The 19,333-nt window shown below is 36.8% G+C and overlaps 1 protein-coding gene across 19 annotated transcripts in view; it reads left to right on the top strand.

The window, feature by feature from the left end:
• Stxbp5l (syntaxin binding protein 5L) overlaps nt 1–19,333 on the top strand; it is a 210,654-nt gene that overhangs the window by 136,558 nt on the left and 54,763 nt on the right. For 10 of the 19 annotated variants that reach the window (XR_012909712.1, XM_075962293.1, XM_075962238.1 and 7 more), the window contains 3 exons: nt 2,621–2,772; nt 4,557–4,628; nt 13,664–13,729. Coding sequence is in view for 18 of the 19 variants with exons in the window: in XM_075962293.1 (XP_075818408.1) it covers nt 2,621–2,772; nt 4,557–4,628; nt 13,664–13,729 (290 nt within the window). In the remaining variant the exon portion in view is untranslated. The remainder of the gene's footprint in view (nt 1–2,620; nt 2,773–4,556; nt 4,629–13,663; nt 13,730–19,333) is intronic. The other 9 variants (XM_075962211.1, XM_075962301.1, XM_075962256.1 and 6 more) reach the window with 1 other exon arrangement.

Raw genomic sequence — 19,333 nt, 5'->3', positions numbered from 1 at the left:
CAGGGTTTTTATCTATTAGCAGCATCTTTTGAGCTCTATCCATTAGTTATCTTTCCATTATTATAAGGAAATATCTAAGATAATCAACTTAAGGAAAAAATATCACAATTTGGAAGTTTCAGTCAATGCTCTGTTTGTTTTGGGCCTATGCCAAAGTGCCACATCTTTGTGGAGAGCATGTCATAGAGCAAATATTCTTATTTTAAGGAAGAACAAGGACTTGATCCTACTCTTTCCTTCAGGAACATACAATCTACATCCCCCAGGAGGGCCTACCTCTTAAAATTTCCATTAACACCCAGAAGTGCAAGCTTAAAATCAAGCCTTTACTATGTGAACCATTCAGGGACTTTATGGCCCAAGATAGAGTAGTCTACTCCTGGATCAGGAAGGTTTATATCTAGTTTACAATAAAAAATACATTCACTCCATCACCAAGAAACTCCCCAAAGCTTAACCATTTCTGTAGTTTTCAAAAGTTCCAATCTAAAGTCTCCTCTGAAAAACTTAGTTGTAAACTTGTACAAATAATAAAGGTAAGTTGTTGCCAGTCCTCTTTTGGGGGTAACTTCTGCCATGGTCCAGTCACAGTGGGTTCATACACTCCAGGGTAGGAGCGTGAAGATTAGAAATGTTAGGTGGGGGAACAGATGTCAGAAAGAAACACAGGATAATAACTGGGAGGGTTACTCAGTGAATACTGAATGCTGAACTACCTCTGCCCTTATTTTTCATGTGCGTTTATACCCCAATGCAAAAAGGTGGGAGAAGGCAAAGACTGCTTTAACATGATACAAAGGACAACCATAACAGTTACCTGCTCCAATACTTGAGTCATCAAGCCACTAATTCCTGAACAAAGTATTTATTTGGGGCAGTGAACTCACCCTAGACCAAGTATCCTGCAGGTAGCCACTCCCTAAGTCAAACCTCCTATTTCAAAAGAAGGAGCCGAAGTTTGCCTGAATTCTCTGAGATTTGGTCAGGATGGAGCAGATCTACCTCTATGGTCCATCTTAATGTCCAAAACACCAAGTAACCACACCCTAGGTCAGGATATCTTGTTTTGTAGCCACACCTGTTGTCAACAACTTTGAAAGAGCAAAATAAGCTCAAACTCTCTAACCTTCAAACAAGATGGAATAAGCTCACATTTTTGAGTTCCCACAATAAGTCACATACTTCCAAGAAACAAGGAACAGGATAAACATTCCCAGTTCAAGGAGATGTAATAAGAACATAGGAAAGGAAGGATTGAGTCAAAGCAAGACTTTTTACCCAATAAAGAAAACATTAATTTCTATTGCTCTGTATTCAACACTGAGGATACTCAGGAGAACTTTGGATGTCGTACCTCCTTGATTTAGCAATCCCAAATGGCCAAGTATAGTGGCTTTGATTGTCATCTAGAGCTATCAACAGAAGACTTCTTGGCATCCTTACTTTCTTTGGGTCTCAATAGATGCTTCAGCTTCACTTTCATAGATTCTTATATCATCCTGTTAGGAGATGATTACAGGGACTCTGACTTGGCCTTATGTTTGCCTTTCTGGGCTTTCCTCTTGATATCTTGGTGGAAGCCTCCAGAACTCTGAAACTCTTGTGCTCTGTCTTCACACCCAGCACTGCTGGCTAACAAGGTCTGCTATCATTGAGTTAATTTGGGCCTACTTCTACCATGCTTGCAGCTATCTCTGGGTGGCTTGCCAGCTAAGTTTCTCCAATGGTTTTAGGTTAAGTGGTTACCTTTCTGTTCTGAAAAGATTATGCCATATAAAAATCTTTGAAACTAATTTGGACTCTAATTTATATTTCTATATCTTGGAACCTATGACAGATAGAACCTTAACAATTCCTGAGATGTCTCCAAGGTATTGTTCTTATTATTTTGGTAGCAAGCACTTGACTTTTTAAAAAATTATGTATGTATTCATTACATTTTTTCTGTTTTTTATAAATTAATCTGTATTTCTTTAAACCTACCTGATATCGAACCCTAGTTATATGCCAAATGTAATGGTGCACACCTTGTCTCCTGGAAGACAAAGGTAGAAAGATTATAGTTCAAGGAGTTCTTGGATACCTAGGGAGTCCCTGTTCTAAAAATGAAGGAGGGGGAGAGAAGGAAGAAGAGGAGAGGAAGGAGGAGGAAGAAGAAACCAGAGGACGGATAGGGGAATGGGTTCAAAGGAAAATATAATTATTAATTTGGAAGAAAATAATCACTATCTTATTTGCAAAAACCATTTGACTGTTACCTAAGCATCTGTGTCTATTTAGTGTGTCGATTTCTTGACCTATGACCCTTTGCATAGGAAAAGAATTTTGTCATTCTGTAAAACTATAAAATCAAGATAAAGACCATGTTACTGATCACAGCTTAAGTGATAAAACTCGTAATTCAGAATGATTGCAGATGATCTCTGTTGTTTGCAGTAATCCGTCATGGTTATTATATTCAATCTATCTATTCTATGCACAGTGGATTTATTTCCTGACTTTAAATCACTAATCATGGTCTCATGTCCCCAATCTTAGGTTATTTTCCAGTAATCTTCTACTTAAAGATAAATAATCATGCTTATGATACATTTTGGTTCTTTGTTTTTCCTCCCCTCAGAGTCGCATTTGGAAACTGCACTGGGTTGGTTGTGGTGGATTTCATACAGAAGACAGTACTATTAAGTATGGGAACCATTGACCTCTATAGATCGAGTGACCTGTACCAGCGACAGCCCCGGTCTCCTCGAAAAAACAAGCAGTTCATTGCAGGTAGGAGACAAACTAGATGGGTTTTGAACTCCAATTGTTCACTTGTTTTCTTTCAGATTGTCTTCCTTGCATGATGCCATCCAAATGCATGGAAATACTGACTCAACATGTAAATAAACGAACTGGGAAAAAACAGCAATAACCTTTGAACAGGACTGAGCAGTGCTTAAAGTTCAGTTTGCTGTTGAAGTTAGGAAGCATCTTAAGTTTCTTAGGTTGGATTTTTAAAAAATAACAGAAAATAAGAACCTATTGATATAAAAATTAGGACTCTTGTTATGATAAGCTGTTAAAAATTTTTGGACTTAAACAGTTTAACTTTCCTCTAAAATGTTTCACTTCTTTCAAATACAGTTTAAGGTCATTATCACTTTTCATTTTTAAGTAGCTATAATGTGACCATCATTTTTATTTTTACTGATGACTAAATTGAACATATGTTTATAAACATAATAAATACCATTCTCTGATATTTTCAATGCAGTGAAAGATGGCAATTTTTCTTAGCAGGACAAGACAAGTAGCTTAAATGGAAGAGAAATGAAATGTGAGGTTTGATTAAGACATGATGTCAAACTGTGGCAGCCTGAGTTACCCAAAATTTTACAGGATTTCAGTATATCCTTGTGAGTGGCTTTAACATCCATACATCTTTGTATTTTTATTATCTAGTTAGTTACTTTACCAATAATTAACTGAATATTGAGACCTTTACTAAAAATGCCCATAAAAAGAGTGTTTTATAATATATGGTAGTTGTTATTTTCCATTTGCGGAAGGGTCCGTTTTAACATTAACTGAAGTTCCCATTTGAACCAATGGTGTTTGATTGACATTCTTCTTCGTTAACTTTTCTTTGTAGACTTTAATGCTTGCTGATTTAGACCCTTTGCAGAGGCACAGCATTTGTCCTTCAGAGCTTGCCAGGCTTTGGTTTGGGACCTCAGCTTTCAGTATTATCTTAGTATCCTGGACATTTTAGTTCTGCAGATTCTGCCTCTTGTCACTGCTAGCTTTTGAAAGATAACCAGAGTAAGGGCTATTGCCTCATGTTTGGAAAGAGGCAACTCTTTTTGAAAGTTCAGAGTGTTTAAGACAGGAAGCTATAAGGGGCAGGTAATGAGAAGCTGCTGCTCCAAGGATGGAAGTTCCCATTGTTCAGAAGAGCTGTAGATCCTCTGCCAGCACGTCAGTGATTTGTCTGATATCCTCTTAGGTGTAGAAGAGTGAATGTTTTGACTAGGAAAGCGTATGTAGTTCAAACCCGCTGAGTTTCAGCCATAATGATTACAAATTAGAATTTTGATAGCTTAAATATAGATAAAAACTGATGAAGTTCTAAGCTCAACGTCTATTTTATTTTATAATATAACTACAGTGAGCGCATACTTTTTATTACAGAACAAAAACTAAAGTATCTAAGCTGCCTTTTTAATTGATGAAAGATTAAATATAATAATCTTAACATGAACAAAATATTTTTATATAGTGTTACAAATGAAATAATTCCACCATGGTAGAAACATGTAAGAAGAATATGCCACCAGCTTTATAAGATATGTGGTTAAATAAAATGGCCACAGCATTCCCATCATTCATCTATCACCTTTCTAGTTGATTTATTTTTAAAATATCTCCTCTCTAATTTGATTGCCTAATCTTGCTACAATTTCTCCACCTTGGCTGTTCTAGATTCTGGTATGATATCACTTCCTTTCACTTTAGACTATTTTCTCTCTTTCCTCTGCCTGCTGCTGATGCTGATGCTCTGGCATGCTCCAAAGACAACTTTTGCATGCGTGGGCTGTCTAACTTTTATCCTGATTTAACGAAACGGATCCGTACTTCCTATCAGAGTAAGTTCTATAAAGGTTAGGCAAATAACTTTTTTTTTAAGTCATGATGCTTGAGTTAAATCCATTCATGAGTGCTTAGTAATGTGTTTTTTATAAAAACACATTCAACATGCATGCAATTTTTTGTTATGGAAATGCAATCTGATGTTTTAATTTTTAATTTTCATAATTTTATTTTTGATATTCCAGATCATTATTGTCATGTACCTGCTCTCTCACCCTTTGTTTCAGTGTACAATTCAAATCATGTCCTGTTAGTTCAGTAGTCATTGTGTTTTCTCTTAAAGGAGAAAGAGTTGTGGTTTTCTTAGAAATTATAAACCTGACTTACTGTGTCAATGACAACTCAATGCTTTCTCATTTTGTCAGTGCTGTGATTTGACCATTTTGAAACTTTATTCTAACTAGTGTGAAAATAATCTTTTATAGTTCTTGGGGATATTTTTAATTTATGATGTCTTTTGTTAAAATAGAATACCCTCAAACACATTTAAATGGTGATTTTCGGTACCAAACCCTGTGCCATAGAGGAATTAACGTCATAACTGAAAGGTGAAAATTAAGAATTCCTATGGTAGCAATGACGATGTAAACACGAGTGAATGAGCAATTCCAAACATTGGCACAGGGAGTGCGAGGGTGTGTGTCACTAAAAATATAACAATGCTACTCATCTTGTGAGTATAGGTACTGATATGAAAAATGTTTATATCATACTAATATATTTTTTGAAAATCAGGTTGCTTCCCAAAATATACAATATGGCATTATAGTTGTATAAAAATACACACATGCAATAAGCACATACATTTTGACCCTCTTGTAACCTGAACAGTTTCAGACACCCTCTTACTAATGAAGCCCATTATAGAAGTTAAAACTGTACAAATGTAATGCTCCTGGCAGGAAGCTGGTTGCTGTGAGGCCCTCCCAATCTCCCTGTAGTGTCCAGTGTGACTTGCCTTTGCTCATGCTCTTGAACTTTGTACTCTACCAGTCATCCCTTTGATCATACTGCCCACCGTCCCTGCTCCAGGTGACTTGTGTCACTTTTGACATCTGTCTTGGCGTTTACTACTCATAAAGCAGGAAGAGATATTACAATATTTTTGACATTCTGAAATTCTGTGAAATTCAATTTCCACAATAAGCTTTTATTGGAGCATAGTTATCCTTCTTCACTGATATGTTTTCAAAGGCTGATTTTACATTTCAGAGGCAGAAATGAGTAATCAAAAAGTCGCATGGCCCACAAGTGGTCTCTGCGTACATTTTTTGAAGTTTGCTGATCCATACTCTGTACCATTTTTCACACCTATCCTGTACAACCACATAGAGCTTGCAACTTTCCTTCAATGGTTTCCATTTTAGCCTCCTAAAATATTCAAGAACGTGAGATTCAGGTTTTACCAGTTTCTCCTGGATTTGCTCCCTGGTGTTTTCTATAATAAACATGTGATGCTGTTAAAGTTAAGAAAGTCCAGAGGACAAACGTTGGCTCTGAACTTGTCAGAGTTCCATGAGAAAAGTATTAGGAACCTTTGAAAATTGCTGGATATTTTTATATTCCTCCTCTAAAAATAAGGTCTAAGCTTTTAAGCTTATATTCCAAGTCTTCTAAAATGTAATTTCCTTTTTCTTGTGTATAAAAACATGCTCCTTAACCAAACTATATTTTCCTACCATTGTGATTTACTCACATCCCTTTTCTATAAATGCCCTGATTAAGTTTCATTTCCTATAATAAACCTTTTGTACTGCTATCTAAGCCATATTGTACTAATCTCTTTAATTAAGTGCCTATAATATACATGCATGTACACAATGTGTCTGTATTGCTTCAATTCATTTATATAACGATGTATTTTATACTTGTATGTTACATCACAAGATTCTGAAAACCACATTAGTTAAACTTTTGAAATTTAAAATCAACAGATGAAAATTCAAATTTGAAAAAATTAAATTCTTTATGACCTCTACATCCAGTACAAGCTCTGAGCTTAGAAATAAATGATTATGGAGTGAGAGAGAGCGTGGCAGAAAGCTATCTCGTTGCATGAACAGTCAGGGAACTTCTCGTGTTAGATAAATAGGAGAATTTACACTTGTCAATACTGGATTGATTAGAACTTTGAAATGATTATCAGATTTTTTTTCTAACCAGAGATGCACATAAACAAAAGAGAAGTAAAACTTGGTCCTTACAATACAGGACCTAAGTAGGAATTCCAGTCTCTACCACTGGTTTCTGTGGCAGCTCGTATAGCTCTCAGACTTGGAATCAGATGTCTTAAAGTTCTGTTCTCAATGATAAATATTTTATGTCATGAATGGTGTTGATTCTTTAATGGTTCAAAAATATTTATTAGAAATAAATTGTATAAAAATGTGCCTTGAATTTTTAGTTGATATAATTGATTGTATTTATATAGTCCTATATTACTATAATAGAGATAGTAAATGAAGTATTTCTCCTAACCTTTAGAAATGGATGTCTGTGAAGGGACAACATGGACAGTTTATCCAATTCTGATTGTACTAGTCCAGTGGTTCTCAACCTCCAATGCTGTGACCCTTTAATACAGTTCTTCATGTTGTGATGATCCCCAACCATAAAATTATTTTTGTTGCTACTACCTAACTATAAGTTTTCCACTGTTAGAGTTCATAATGTAATTATCTGTGTTCTCTGATGATCTTGGGCAACTATTATGCTAGTCAGTTTGTTTATTTAATTGCCATTATAATTCTTTGAAGGAAAAATGGGTTAGTTAACACATTCCTCTGTCAATGAGAAAATTAACATTGGAAGAGATGAATTTCATTTTTTCAAATCCTAAAGGACAGTCAGACAAACTCACCTCAATGAGGCACTAAAAGGATCTTTGTGCTTGCCACCATGTTATCCTGCACCTCCTCTTGCCTCTTAAAGTTTTGGTCACATTGAGAAGCAAATCCATCGTTCTATAATCAAAAGCTATTTCCTTCCTTCATATTACCTATTATCAATAAAATGACATTCGAAATTGAAACGATTTGAATTTTTTTATATTTTTGAAATTTAGAATTATGTAAAATACTCCATAAATGTCTCTTAAATATAAAAAATATTTTTTATTGTCATATCAATTTTGGTCTTGAAATAATGTCATATTCACACGTGAACATTACAACTTTCATTTTGATGAAATATCTTAGTTTTAATCTTTTCTTGGTCTATTTTCCTGATTACCTAATCATCTAGTTTAGGGTATGATATATGTTGCCTTTTATAAGCCTTTAAATCCATGCCTGCAAATTTCCTGTATCATAAAATAATACAATCTTATAACTTAAATAAAATCCATATATTTAACAAATTACTGTTTGTGGAAGCAGCAACCTGCTTTGGGACAAGCTGTAGACACATATTCAAACTTAGATCAAGTTCTACTTTTTTAACTTATTGACTAATTATTGTAATCTTAAAGGAAATACTTAAATCACTGAGATTTCTTCTCATCTATAAAATAGCATAAAAGTCATCATCTCTACTCCCCCTTAAAGAGTTGCAGAACTCTCCTGGTTGATCTTGTAAAAGAACTCTATAACTATTAGACATATTAGCACATTTATCAGACATATCAGATATGTTTATGATTAATGTGTGATACAATCGAAAAGCAGATGGTTAAGTAACCTCCATCATCATGATCATTGTGTGGAAGTCATAGGGTTGAAACTCCATCCGCTTGTTAGTGCCTTGAGCTTTGTTTCTGAGAATGTCAAACGTTGCCAGGTTAAAATTGATTGTATACCATGAAAGTCCAAGAAAGTTTGAAGATACATTTAAGGTAAAGTGTGGCTAGAAACATTTGCTTGTGCATCAACATATAATTATACAAAAAGGGATACTTTGAGATTCCAGTTTTTCAATGTTTACCAAATGAGATTTTTCTGATTAGGGAATGGCAGGATATCCTCAAATTGTAAGTAAGAAAAAACAAGAAAATGAGACAAGAGGCTAACTATAAAGAAAAGGAGACGGTAAGTGTAAGGGAATCAGTAAGGAAAGGCAAAAATAAACATATGAATACAGAAAGTCCAGAATGGAAGAAAAGTAAATGGAAAAGGGATAAGGAAAGGAGTGTTTGAAACACTATTAGCATAAATTCTGATTAACAAAAGATCCACTTGTTTAATTTCTTCTTTTTTATTTATTCTTCTTGCATGCAATACATCTTAACAACAACCTCCTCTCCCTCCACTCCTCCTAGTTCCCCAAACCAGATCCTTTTCCTTTCAGAAAAAGAGCAGGCCTCCCAAATATATCAACTGAACATGGCGTAATTAGATGCAGTAACCCTAACTGCTGGGTTGAACAACTTTCACAGGCACTGAGTATATTGTAGTGAGAGAAACAGTCCCTGTCTTTCACTTGAAGTTCCTCGACAGTACAGGTAATAAATCTACAGATAGACTTGTATGACTGAAAGGTGGCAGTGCCATGGTAGAGAAATGAGATAAGAGGCGATTTATAGTCCTGGGTTTTCTATTTTATCAGAGAAAAGCCTATTCGGGAGGGAACTACACAAGTGAAGGTTTGCAAGATAACAAGGGGTTCTGGGGTTCCAATTCCAAACAAGCTAGAGTCAAGGCACTACATTGGACTTACTGCCAGAAATAACCAAAGTCAATATTTTTAAATGATAAAATAAGGAAACAGTGGTTTGTTTTTTTAAATATATGACTTAAAGTAATGTTTGAAAGGTTATCTCCGGCAAATGGTAACAAAAGAGATGAACCTCAAATACTTCCATGTGATGATAGTTTCTGGACTTTAGCAAAAGGAAGGAAGGTCCTGGTGAAAACACAGTGACTCCTTTTTCTAGCAATAAGCAGAAGAGGAACCCAAAAAACCAAGACTAAATCGCACCACTTTCAGAGTTCATGGCTTTGAAGGGTGTGAAAAATGCTCAGTACTTGGATTGGATAAGTCGTTAAAAGGAACTTTTCATTCTCATTTTAAAGGAAGTATCATGTCATTATGTTGCATGAACCTGAAGTAAACTCTTTAGAAAGATCTGTGATAAGCAAAAAGGGGAGATGATAAAAGAAACAAAATTCTTAGAGAGGTGAGGCAATGGGAATCAGCACATGTGCCTGGATTGGCATTACTATACCATATAAGACCACATACAAACTATGAAAGCATTATAATGACTTGTCAACTTTAGATGAAATGAAAAAATATTTATAAAATAGCTAACGTAAAATATGAATATGAAACATATTGTTACGTTAAAATAATCATATAGGGAGAAAATGAGTCAAAAGTAGGTTGTAATTATCTCCTCAGTCACTTGCCTATTTTCTATAAAAACAGAACACTATTTCCATAGTCAGAAAAAATGTGTATTTCAAAATGGCTATTGTTTTAATAATTGTATTAAGTAATAATAACTATAAATTCTTCAGGATGAGTTTAGGATACATTGTAACTTGACACATGGAAATAGCTTTACCATTAAGTTCATTTTGATCAAGAATGTTGGACTGAGAATATGAAGGAGCAGAATGATTCCTGTGACCTTGAATTTTTACCCTACCATTTGTATGTTTAGAAACACAATTGTGTCACAGTGGCAATAGTACAGTAACATACTGTTAAAAGTGTGCAGACAAGGAGGAATTGCTCATATACACTGAATATTTTAAAGGCTATTCCACCCAGGTTTGTATAAGTGCAATGTGTGACATGTGTACAATATCAGGATCATCTAGTGATATGTCTCTCAGAACATACTCTGCCTATAAACGACAAATAACTATAATTGTAGGTTGGTTTCTGTTTAAGCTCTATTGTTGATTTACAACTGTGAATTTGTTTACTCAAAAAGTATTTACTCTTTGATCTTAGTTTCTCACCTGTGAACATAGGGGTTAAGCCACATTTTCATAATATGACATTACATTTTCAGTTGCAAATTCTATGAGGATTCTTTTTTTCTATTCCTATGCCAGTTTATTTTCTGCTGCTGTGATAAAACACTCCGACAAAGCAACTTAGGAGAGGAAGGGTTTATTTCAGCTTACAGTTCAGGGGATGATGCAGTCCACCATGGCAGGGAAGGTGTGGCCACAGGGAATGCAGCTACCCAGGAGCCAGCCTATAAGACCTCAAGATTCTCCCCCAGGGACACACTTCCTTCGGCAAGGTTCCACCAATAAAGATTCTCAATCCTTCCCAGACAGCACCACCAGCTGGGACCAAGTAGTCAATGCAAGAGCCTATTGGAGACATTTTACATTTCAGCCATAAAATTCTGTCCTTGGCCCCCATGTGTTCATGTTCATCTCATGATGCAAATGCATTTAGTACAACTTGAAAAATCCCCGGAGACTTTAATAATTATACCAGTGTTTAAAGGTCTCATCTTAGAAGAGTCTTAGACTCCTCTTAGACTCAAGGTAGTCTCCTAAGTGCAACTCCCTGTAGAATTAAATCAGTTTCATTCTTCTAATTTAACAATGGCACAAAGCATACATTTCCATTCCAAAATGGAGGAATGAGAACATAGTGAGGATAGATTGGCCCAAAGTAAGAGCAAAACCCAGCAAGGACACAAAAGCCCTGTATCTCCATGTGCCGTATCTAGAGCTTTAGTTTCATAGGGCTGAGGTGACTCCACCCCTACGTATGTGCTTCCTGCAGTATGATCTCTGTCCAGGGCAACTTGTACTTCTGTATTTAGCCCTCCTTGGCAGGTATCCCTTGACTCTGGCATATTCAACATCTTTATGTCTCCATCACTCCATCCTAACTTGGGCTTCATCGTCACACAATGGCCCCTGAAGGCCTTCATGTAGGTATGCCCACTCTGCCACACATTGCCTAGCCTCAAAGGTTGAAACCATGGGAGACGAATCCATGATCCCCTCAATCCTGTATCTCTCATGCAGGCCACCCCCCAAACCAGTACCACGTGGCTAACACTCCCAAGTTCTGCTTCCAGCTAAAATAGAATATAGTCCCTTTGGAACACAGTTACAATAACCTCTGCATGCCAGAGCTAAAAAACAAAACAAAAAACCTTTAGGCAGTGGTTCTCAAACTTCCTAATGCTGCAACCTTTAATGTAGTTCATCATGTTGTGGTGACCCTTAACCATAAAATGTTTTCACTGCTTCTTTATAACTTTAGTTTGCTATAGTTATAAGCCATAATGTAAGTATCTGACATACAGGATGTCTGACCCCTGTGAAAATGTTGTTCAACCCCTACAGAGGTTGCAACCCACAGGTTGAGAACCACTCCTCTAGGGTCTGACATTCCGGGAGCAGGAAATCCCTTGTGCTTTCTCCTGTTGTGAGTTGGAGCCTTTCGTGAATGAGGTCAGAACACCTTTCCTGCTGTTCCCCATGCAGAACAGGTGACAAATCCCTTTAACTCCTTCCTAGTGTTCTTTAACTCTGCAAATTGCACATTTTATGTTTTTGCCCCACTCGTTCTTTTTCATTGTAAACATGTGTAATCATTCACAACAAACTGTGCAAACTGAATGTTAACATTGCCTTAAAATCTCCTCTACGAAAAGAATCCATCTATTACTTCTTAATGCAACCTCTTGCAAATTCTCAAGACATGGGCAGAGTGGATGCAATTCCATAATCAAAATCACACAAGTGCCCCTTGCCCCATTCCTGATGAGTCCTTGCTTCTCATGCGCTTTGCCTGCACTCTCTGTGTTCCTCTTAGCCCTCCTATCTTCCAAGTTCCTACTAGGACAGCCCCAACTTAAGCTCTGCTTACAGCATTCAGCTCTTTTCCAACTCAAAGTTCCAAAATCTTCCACATTACTCCCACAAAACAAAGGCATAAAGAGCAATTGCTTACCACAGAAATTGCCCATCTTTTGATACAAATTTCTGTTTTCATTTCTTTTCTGTTGCTATGGTACCCCGACAAAAGCAAGTTGAAAGAGGAAGGGTTTCTATTGCCTTACAGTTGTAGAAGGCCTGCAGTCCATCATGGCAAGGCATGGTAGCAGACGCAGGAGGCTACACAGAGTGAGAACAGGAAAGAGACAGTATAGAATCCCAAAGCCCTCCCACAATAGCATACTCGTGTAGCAAGGATCCACCTCCTAAAGGCTCTATAACCGTCCCAAACAGTGCCACAGTTGAGACTAACATGGAAACACATTACATTCCAACCACAGTGGCACTTCTGGCGTTTGTGACATAAACAGCATAAAGAAAAGGTGACAGGGGAATAGGAACAAAATCAAATTTCATTGTTCACAATACCCCTCAAATATTTCTGGGTATGCAGACATAGATATAAGTGCCAACCGAACAATTATAAACAAATGAAAAATACATGAGGTGATTCATCAAGAATAGGAAGCTATGATGAAGGATATTTTATGAATAAGAATGCAGAATTGCAGATCGTGAGAACCACAAACCATTTATTAATCCTTCCTGCCTTAACCCTTGTATTTGTCCAGAAAATGATAAAATGGAAAGTAAGAAATACTAGTAATAAAAGAATGATAGTGCTTGTTGTAACTTGATGACATTAGATAAGTCATATACATATGTGTGTATATAGTTATATATACATAATACTAAAAAAATTATAAAATTTTTAAATTTGTATTATCTCTTAAAAGATCTTTTTTAAAAAATCAATACCTCCTGAAGTAGGAGATTGTATTAAGTCTTTTAAAGCACTTTCTATTTTCTCTTATTCTTGGTATATTTGTTAAGGAAGTTGGTCATTTATTAAAGTAGTTAAGTGTAAATAATAAAAAGATTTCTTATTTTTATATCATCTGTGTTTAATTACTCCTTGTATATAATAAGTTGCTGTCATTTATACATTCTTGTATCAGAGGTTTTTCAAAATAATTTATGTAAGATGGGTATGATAGGGTAGTTTTCACAGGTTAAAAAAGTTTGAAGCAATTACAAAGAATTACCCATGAAGTGTCACCAAATTTATCTCTTTTCTTTCTCTCCCTCCCCTCCCCCTATTACATTTTCAGGCTTAACAGAGCTGAACGATAGTCCAGTTCCTCTGGAACTTGAGCGCTGCAAGTCTCCCACTTCAGGTAAACATAGTGGTATTTTTCAAGCTTCTGGTAATTACTGTAGTTATTTTTTGATACATTTTCATAATTATTTTAAAATTAGTAGTTAATTTAGTTTTTGGAATTTATTCATAAGTAGCTTTGTTTCCAAAGATACAAAACTTTATCATCTATTGGAGTAGTTAAATTTGTGAGAAATATAAACTGTAGGTGCAGAAAAAATTATAGCACGCTTCTGGGTCACTGTTCATGGCATGCTTATTTATTGATAAATTAAAATGAAGTCTAATGTGGCATGAAATAAAACATCTTCAAGACAAAGTGTGAGGCCACTAAGTGTCCATGTAACACCACGAGGAGAGAGACTCCAAGAGATAAATATTGAAAGCACATAAATAAATTAATAAATATTTCAGCATGGTAGGATTCTGAGTGGTTGTCTATTTTTTAAAAAAACTGATTATATGTTATCTCACAAATTTTTGAAAATTATTTAAAATTATTCTGAATTTTCTTTTCTTTTTTCTTCCTTCCTTTTTTCCTTCCTTCCTTTCTCTTTTCCTTCCTTCCTTCCTTCCTGTCTGTCTGTCTGTCTGTCTGTATTTATTTTAGTTTTTTGAGAAAGGGTTTCTCCATAGCTTTTTGGTTCCTGTCCTGGAACTTGCTCTGTAGACCAGATTGGCCTCGAACTCACAGAGATCCACCTGCCTCTGCCTCCCAGGTGCTGTGATTAAATGTGTGTGCCACCACCACCTGGCAATTATGAATTTTCTCTAATGATAATATAACAGTGGCTAAAGTTTTGTGTATATCTTAGATAGTGGATAGATCCATTCCTACCAAATTTCAAGATCTCCTGGGTAAATTGGGAGCATGGGGACGGTGAGGGAGGGTTGAAGGGGAAGGAGAGCAGTGATTAAAGTAGAGCTCAATAAAAAATCAATAAAAAAAACAAAAAAATTTTAAAAGAAATATAAAAAAAATCAAAAGAAGAGATTGAGGTGTAGAGAAATGGTAGAGTGCTTACCTAGCAGGTACAAGGCCCTAGGTTTGGGCCCAAGCACTATAAAAAAACTAATTTTCTCAGAATAGCAAAAGATATCACTACTTTTTATTTACATTATTTATTGTATATGAAAATGTTAGAATTTTAATAATGCTTTTTAAATCGTATATTTGGATTTTATTTTTTTTTTTACATTTCTTCAAATTGTATCCTTCTCAAGTTGCTAATTCTTTTTCCTTGCTCTTGTGTCCTCTGTGAAGTTTTCTTTTAATAAGATCTTTTCATATTCTTATTTTATTGCTTTATATGTGTACCACATATGTACAGAAGCTTGCAGAGGCCAGACAAGGGAATCAGATCTGATACTGCAAATATCAAGAAGTAGTTTGAGCAGTCGTGTACATGCTGGGAGCAAAACTTCTTCCTTTGCAAGAGCAGTGCTCTTAGCCACAGAGTTATCTCTCCAGCCCCATATTGATTTCATTTTGATTGCCTAATGCAAACCTTCTTTTTCTATCCTCAATGGCACCATTGTAATTTAAGAAATCATTGCCTCATACCTAGAGTCACATAAAAATGTTCTGGCAAATGATTTTGCATTTTAAACTTCCCTACAGTTTATTCTCTATATCACATTGCAGAATTAACTTCCTTAAAATATTACTTTGGTCATATTTTCTTATAACTGACAATCTTTCATATAGTTCAATGCCTTATAACAGATTGTTGTACCAACCAAACTTGAAATTCCCTCCCTTAATTTGAATTTGAATAATCAACATTGACTTCTTCCTTCCATTCTCTCTTTGTGCATTTCTATCCTACTGAAAAGCTAAATATGATTTTTAAATTTTTATTTATTTTTCTAGACAATTTATGTTTGAAAACAAAAAAGATCCATTTTAGTCCCGTTTTATGTAGATTATTATAATCATGCTTGCATCAACTTTCAGTATAGTTTGTGTTCCATTCACTAAATTGACCATTCCTTTATTTTTATAGTTGTATAAAATTTAATTGGATGTATATATCATAATTTAATCAGTTCAACTATCAAATACATTGAGCTTGTTACCTATCTTCTGCTACTACAAACTGATGCAGAGAGAAACCTAACCAAATTTTAAATTTGTGTAAATGTATCTAAGAAATAAATTTGTAAAATTAGGGTTTGGTGGTCAAAGATTATATGAAATGAATGAAATTTATGCCCTGGCAGTGCTGAAGCATACACGGGCAGGCCATATATGGCAGTTCTGTTGAACTTGTCCATATTGGGTTTCATGGTCTAAGCTGATGAGGACAACTGAACAGGTGTCTTCAAGAGGGCATCAGATCTCATTACATGTGGTTGCTTGGAATTTAGCTCAGGACCTTTGGAAGAACGAGCACTGCTCGTAACCGCTAAGCCATCCGTGTTTAGTTTTTGTAGATATTCCCATGTTTCTGTCCTCAAGTCCTAAATAACATTCAAATAATGGTTGTGCTTTTCACTTATAACTGATTAATAGATTAAAGGGATATGTAAATGTTACAATTTACTGTAACATGAAGGGGGCCTGCTTGTTGAGGTTTTCCGTCCCACCTGGTTTCCCACAGCCGGCAAACCCCAAAGAAAATCACACAGAGATCTCTATAAGTTATAAAGCTGACTGGCCCATTTGCTCTATCCTCTTATTAGCTCTTGTAGCTTATATTAACTTATTGTTCTTATCTATGCTAGCCATGTGTAGTAATATGGGGAGCGGCGGCGGGGCTATGTCCCCAAAACCCCAGCTGCCCCCACGGCTAGCTTATGCCCCGAAATAATTACACAGACACTGTATTCATTTAAACACTGCTTTGGCCCTTAGCTCTAGCCCTTACTGGCTAATTCTCACATATTAATTTAGCCCATTTCTAATCATCTGTGTAGCGCCCCTAGGTGCGCTTACCGGGAAGATTCTAGCCTAAGTCCATCCTGGGTCGGAGCTTCATAGCGTGCATCTTCCCTGGAGCAGGTAGCATGGCGTCTCTCTTGCGTCTGCTCCGGAGAGGAGAGCTGTGGAGTCTGACCTCACTTCCTCTTCCTCCCGGCATTCTGTTCTGTTTACTCCACCCACCTAAGGGTGGGCCTATCCAATGGGCCTAGCAGTTTCTTTATTAATTAGCCAATGAAATCAACAGATTGATATATGACACTCCCACATCACTTCCCCTTTTTCTGTTTAAACAAAAAAAGGAAGGCTTTAACCTTAACATAGCAAAATTACATATAACAAAACAGTTATCAAGTAAAGTTACATCAGAAACATTTATACATATAACAAAATTGACCGTAAATCTCTATCAATAAAGCGAAATCTGTACTAATGCAAATTATTTATGTCTGTATCATATCCCCCTTTAAATGTAAAAGAACGTTTATAAACCATATTTGGGAACATGGGCGCAGTTATTTCTCTCCAAACTGCTTCCTGCTGAATGGGGGCGTCGTTAATTAGGTCTTTCATGGTATAACCTGTGTGCTAGTTTCATCTCAGTTGGCAGTTGAGCGAAGCAATTTTCTGAAGGTGTTCACAGCAACCCTTCAGGAGGACGTGGTCCATCATACCAAATCGGAATAGAAGAAATCCAAAGAGTCTCATCCTCTGTGAAAACAAAAGAAGACTCTCTCCAAAGCATCATATCCTTAGACCTAAATTTTGAAATCATACCCTCATGATATCCGTTCTGGTTCCACTTGGCAGCCCATATAATGAAATGTCTCTCTGTACTTAGCTCCTTCACAGTCAAAAATTTTAAAGAAAACACAATGTACATAATCCAGACTCTCTGTGAATTTTCCATCTTTACGCGGCTTATTTTTATTTATATCTATAACTATCTGTACTCTGTCTCTTTAAAGACTTTACTTTTACTTTTTTCTTTTTAAACCATTAACTTTATTCTCTATATTTTTTTTCTTCTCTCTCCCAAGCCAACGTACATTCATCCAACAGTGTGACTCATTTAGTGGTCTGAATCTGTCCTATTGTGAATCTACAATTTTTTACTATCCAGGAGCACTTTTGATTTAAACCTTTAAATCACTAGGCGCTTAAGAATCTAAGCTGTGACATTCCTAAGTTAACTTTTTGCTTTTTGAGCGTACATTTGTAGACCAGGCTGTCTTTGAACTCTCAGAGATCCTCCTGTCTCTGCCTCCCAGGCATTGGGATTAAAGGTGTTTGCTACTACACCTTGAACTCACAGAGATCTGTTTGTCTCTGCCTTCTAGGCACTGGGATTAAAGGCGTGTGCTACCACACCTTGAAGTCACAGAGGTCTATCTCCCTCTGCCTCCCAAGTGTTGGGATTAAAGGTGTGTACTACGACACACAACAACTCTTTCTTTTTTTTTAAGAACTTCAACTTTTAGCTTGCATATATTTTTAACACACAGTAAACCATTTAGAAATTTTCTGTCTCTGAATCTCTCTTTACTGTATATCTCTCTTTTTCTGACCACAAGAGCCTTTAAATTACTGAGCAATATCAGTAGGACTAAAGGCGTGGCTTTGCCGGCTGGATCCTTAGCTTTCCAGCCTCACGGCTGAGGTACTGGCTGTAGCCATGTTTATAGCCATACCTCTATGGCATTTCAAGGTCCCTGCCAGCCAGCAAGCTACAACAGACAACACTCAAGTCCTCTCTTGGTAGCCGGCCCTCCTGTCTCAAATAGTCAGAGTTTACCCTGGCAGGATGGCCCAGAAAGCCAGCATTTTTAAATGGCGCAGCTTTTTTTCCTGCTACAGTTGAAAACCGAAAAGCATGTGTTCAGCTTTTCATCAACACCGTTTAAATGTTTCGTGGCAGGACCTCTTAATGAGCTACAGGCTTTGCAGCTGAAGCTGAGTCAGGAAGCCTCTCTTAGATGAGACGCTTGCTTGCCTCTAGCAAGCAAAGTAGACCAGAGAAATTGTCACAATCAAGAAAACATGCTTTACTCTTTCCCAAGCTTTCTCAGGCTTTCAGTGGGTTCAGTTAGCCCCACGTTGGGCGCCATTTGTAGTAATATGGGGAGCGGCGGCGGGGCTATGTCCCCAAAACCCCAGCTGCCCCCACGGCTAGCTTATGCCCCAAAATAATTACACAGACACTGTATTCATTTAAACACTGCTTTGGCCCTTAGCTCTAGCCCTTACTGGCTAATTCTCACATATTAATTAAGCCCATTTCTAATCATCTGTGTAGCGCCCCTAGGTGCGCTTACCGGGAAGATTCTAGCCTAAGTCCATCCTGGGTCGGAGCTTCATAGCGTGCATCTTCCCTGGAGCAGGTAGCATGGCGTCTCTCTTGCGTCTGCTCCGGAGAGGAGAGCTGTGGAGTCTGACCTCACTTCCTCTTCCTCCCGGCATTCTGTTCTGTTTACTCCACCCACCTAAGGGTGGGCCTATCCAATGGGCCTAGCAGTTTCTTTATTAATTAGCCAATGAAATCAACAGATTGATATATGACACTCCCACATCAGCCATGTGGCTCAATACCTTTCTCAGCTGGGCAGATTACATGTTGCTTCTTCAGTAGTCTGGGCAGGAGTGGGAGGAATCAACTTCCTCCTTCCCAGAATTCTCCTGTTCTCATTGCATCATTTCTAC

This window comes from Microtus pennsylvanicus, chromosome 1, assembly GCF_037038515.1.
Source record: "Microtus pennsylvanicus isolate mMicPen1 chromosome 1, mMicPen1.hap1, whole genome shotgun sequence".
NCBI classification, from domain to species: domain Eukaryota; kingdom Metazoa; phylum Chordata; class Mammalia; order Rodentia; family Cricetidae; genus Microtus; species Microtus pennsylvanicus.
The sequence above is the reverse complement of the archived record's forward strand: the minus strand, read 5'-3'. Positions and strand labels throughout refer to the sequence as shown.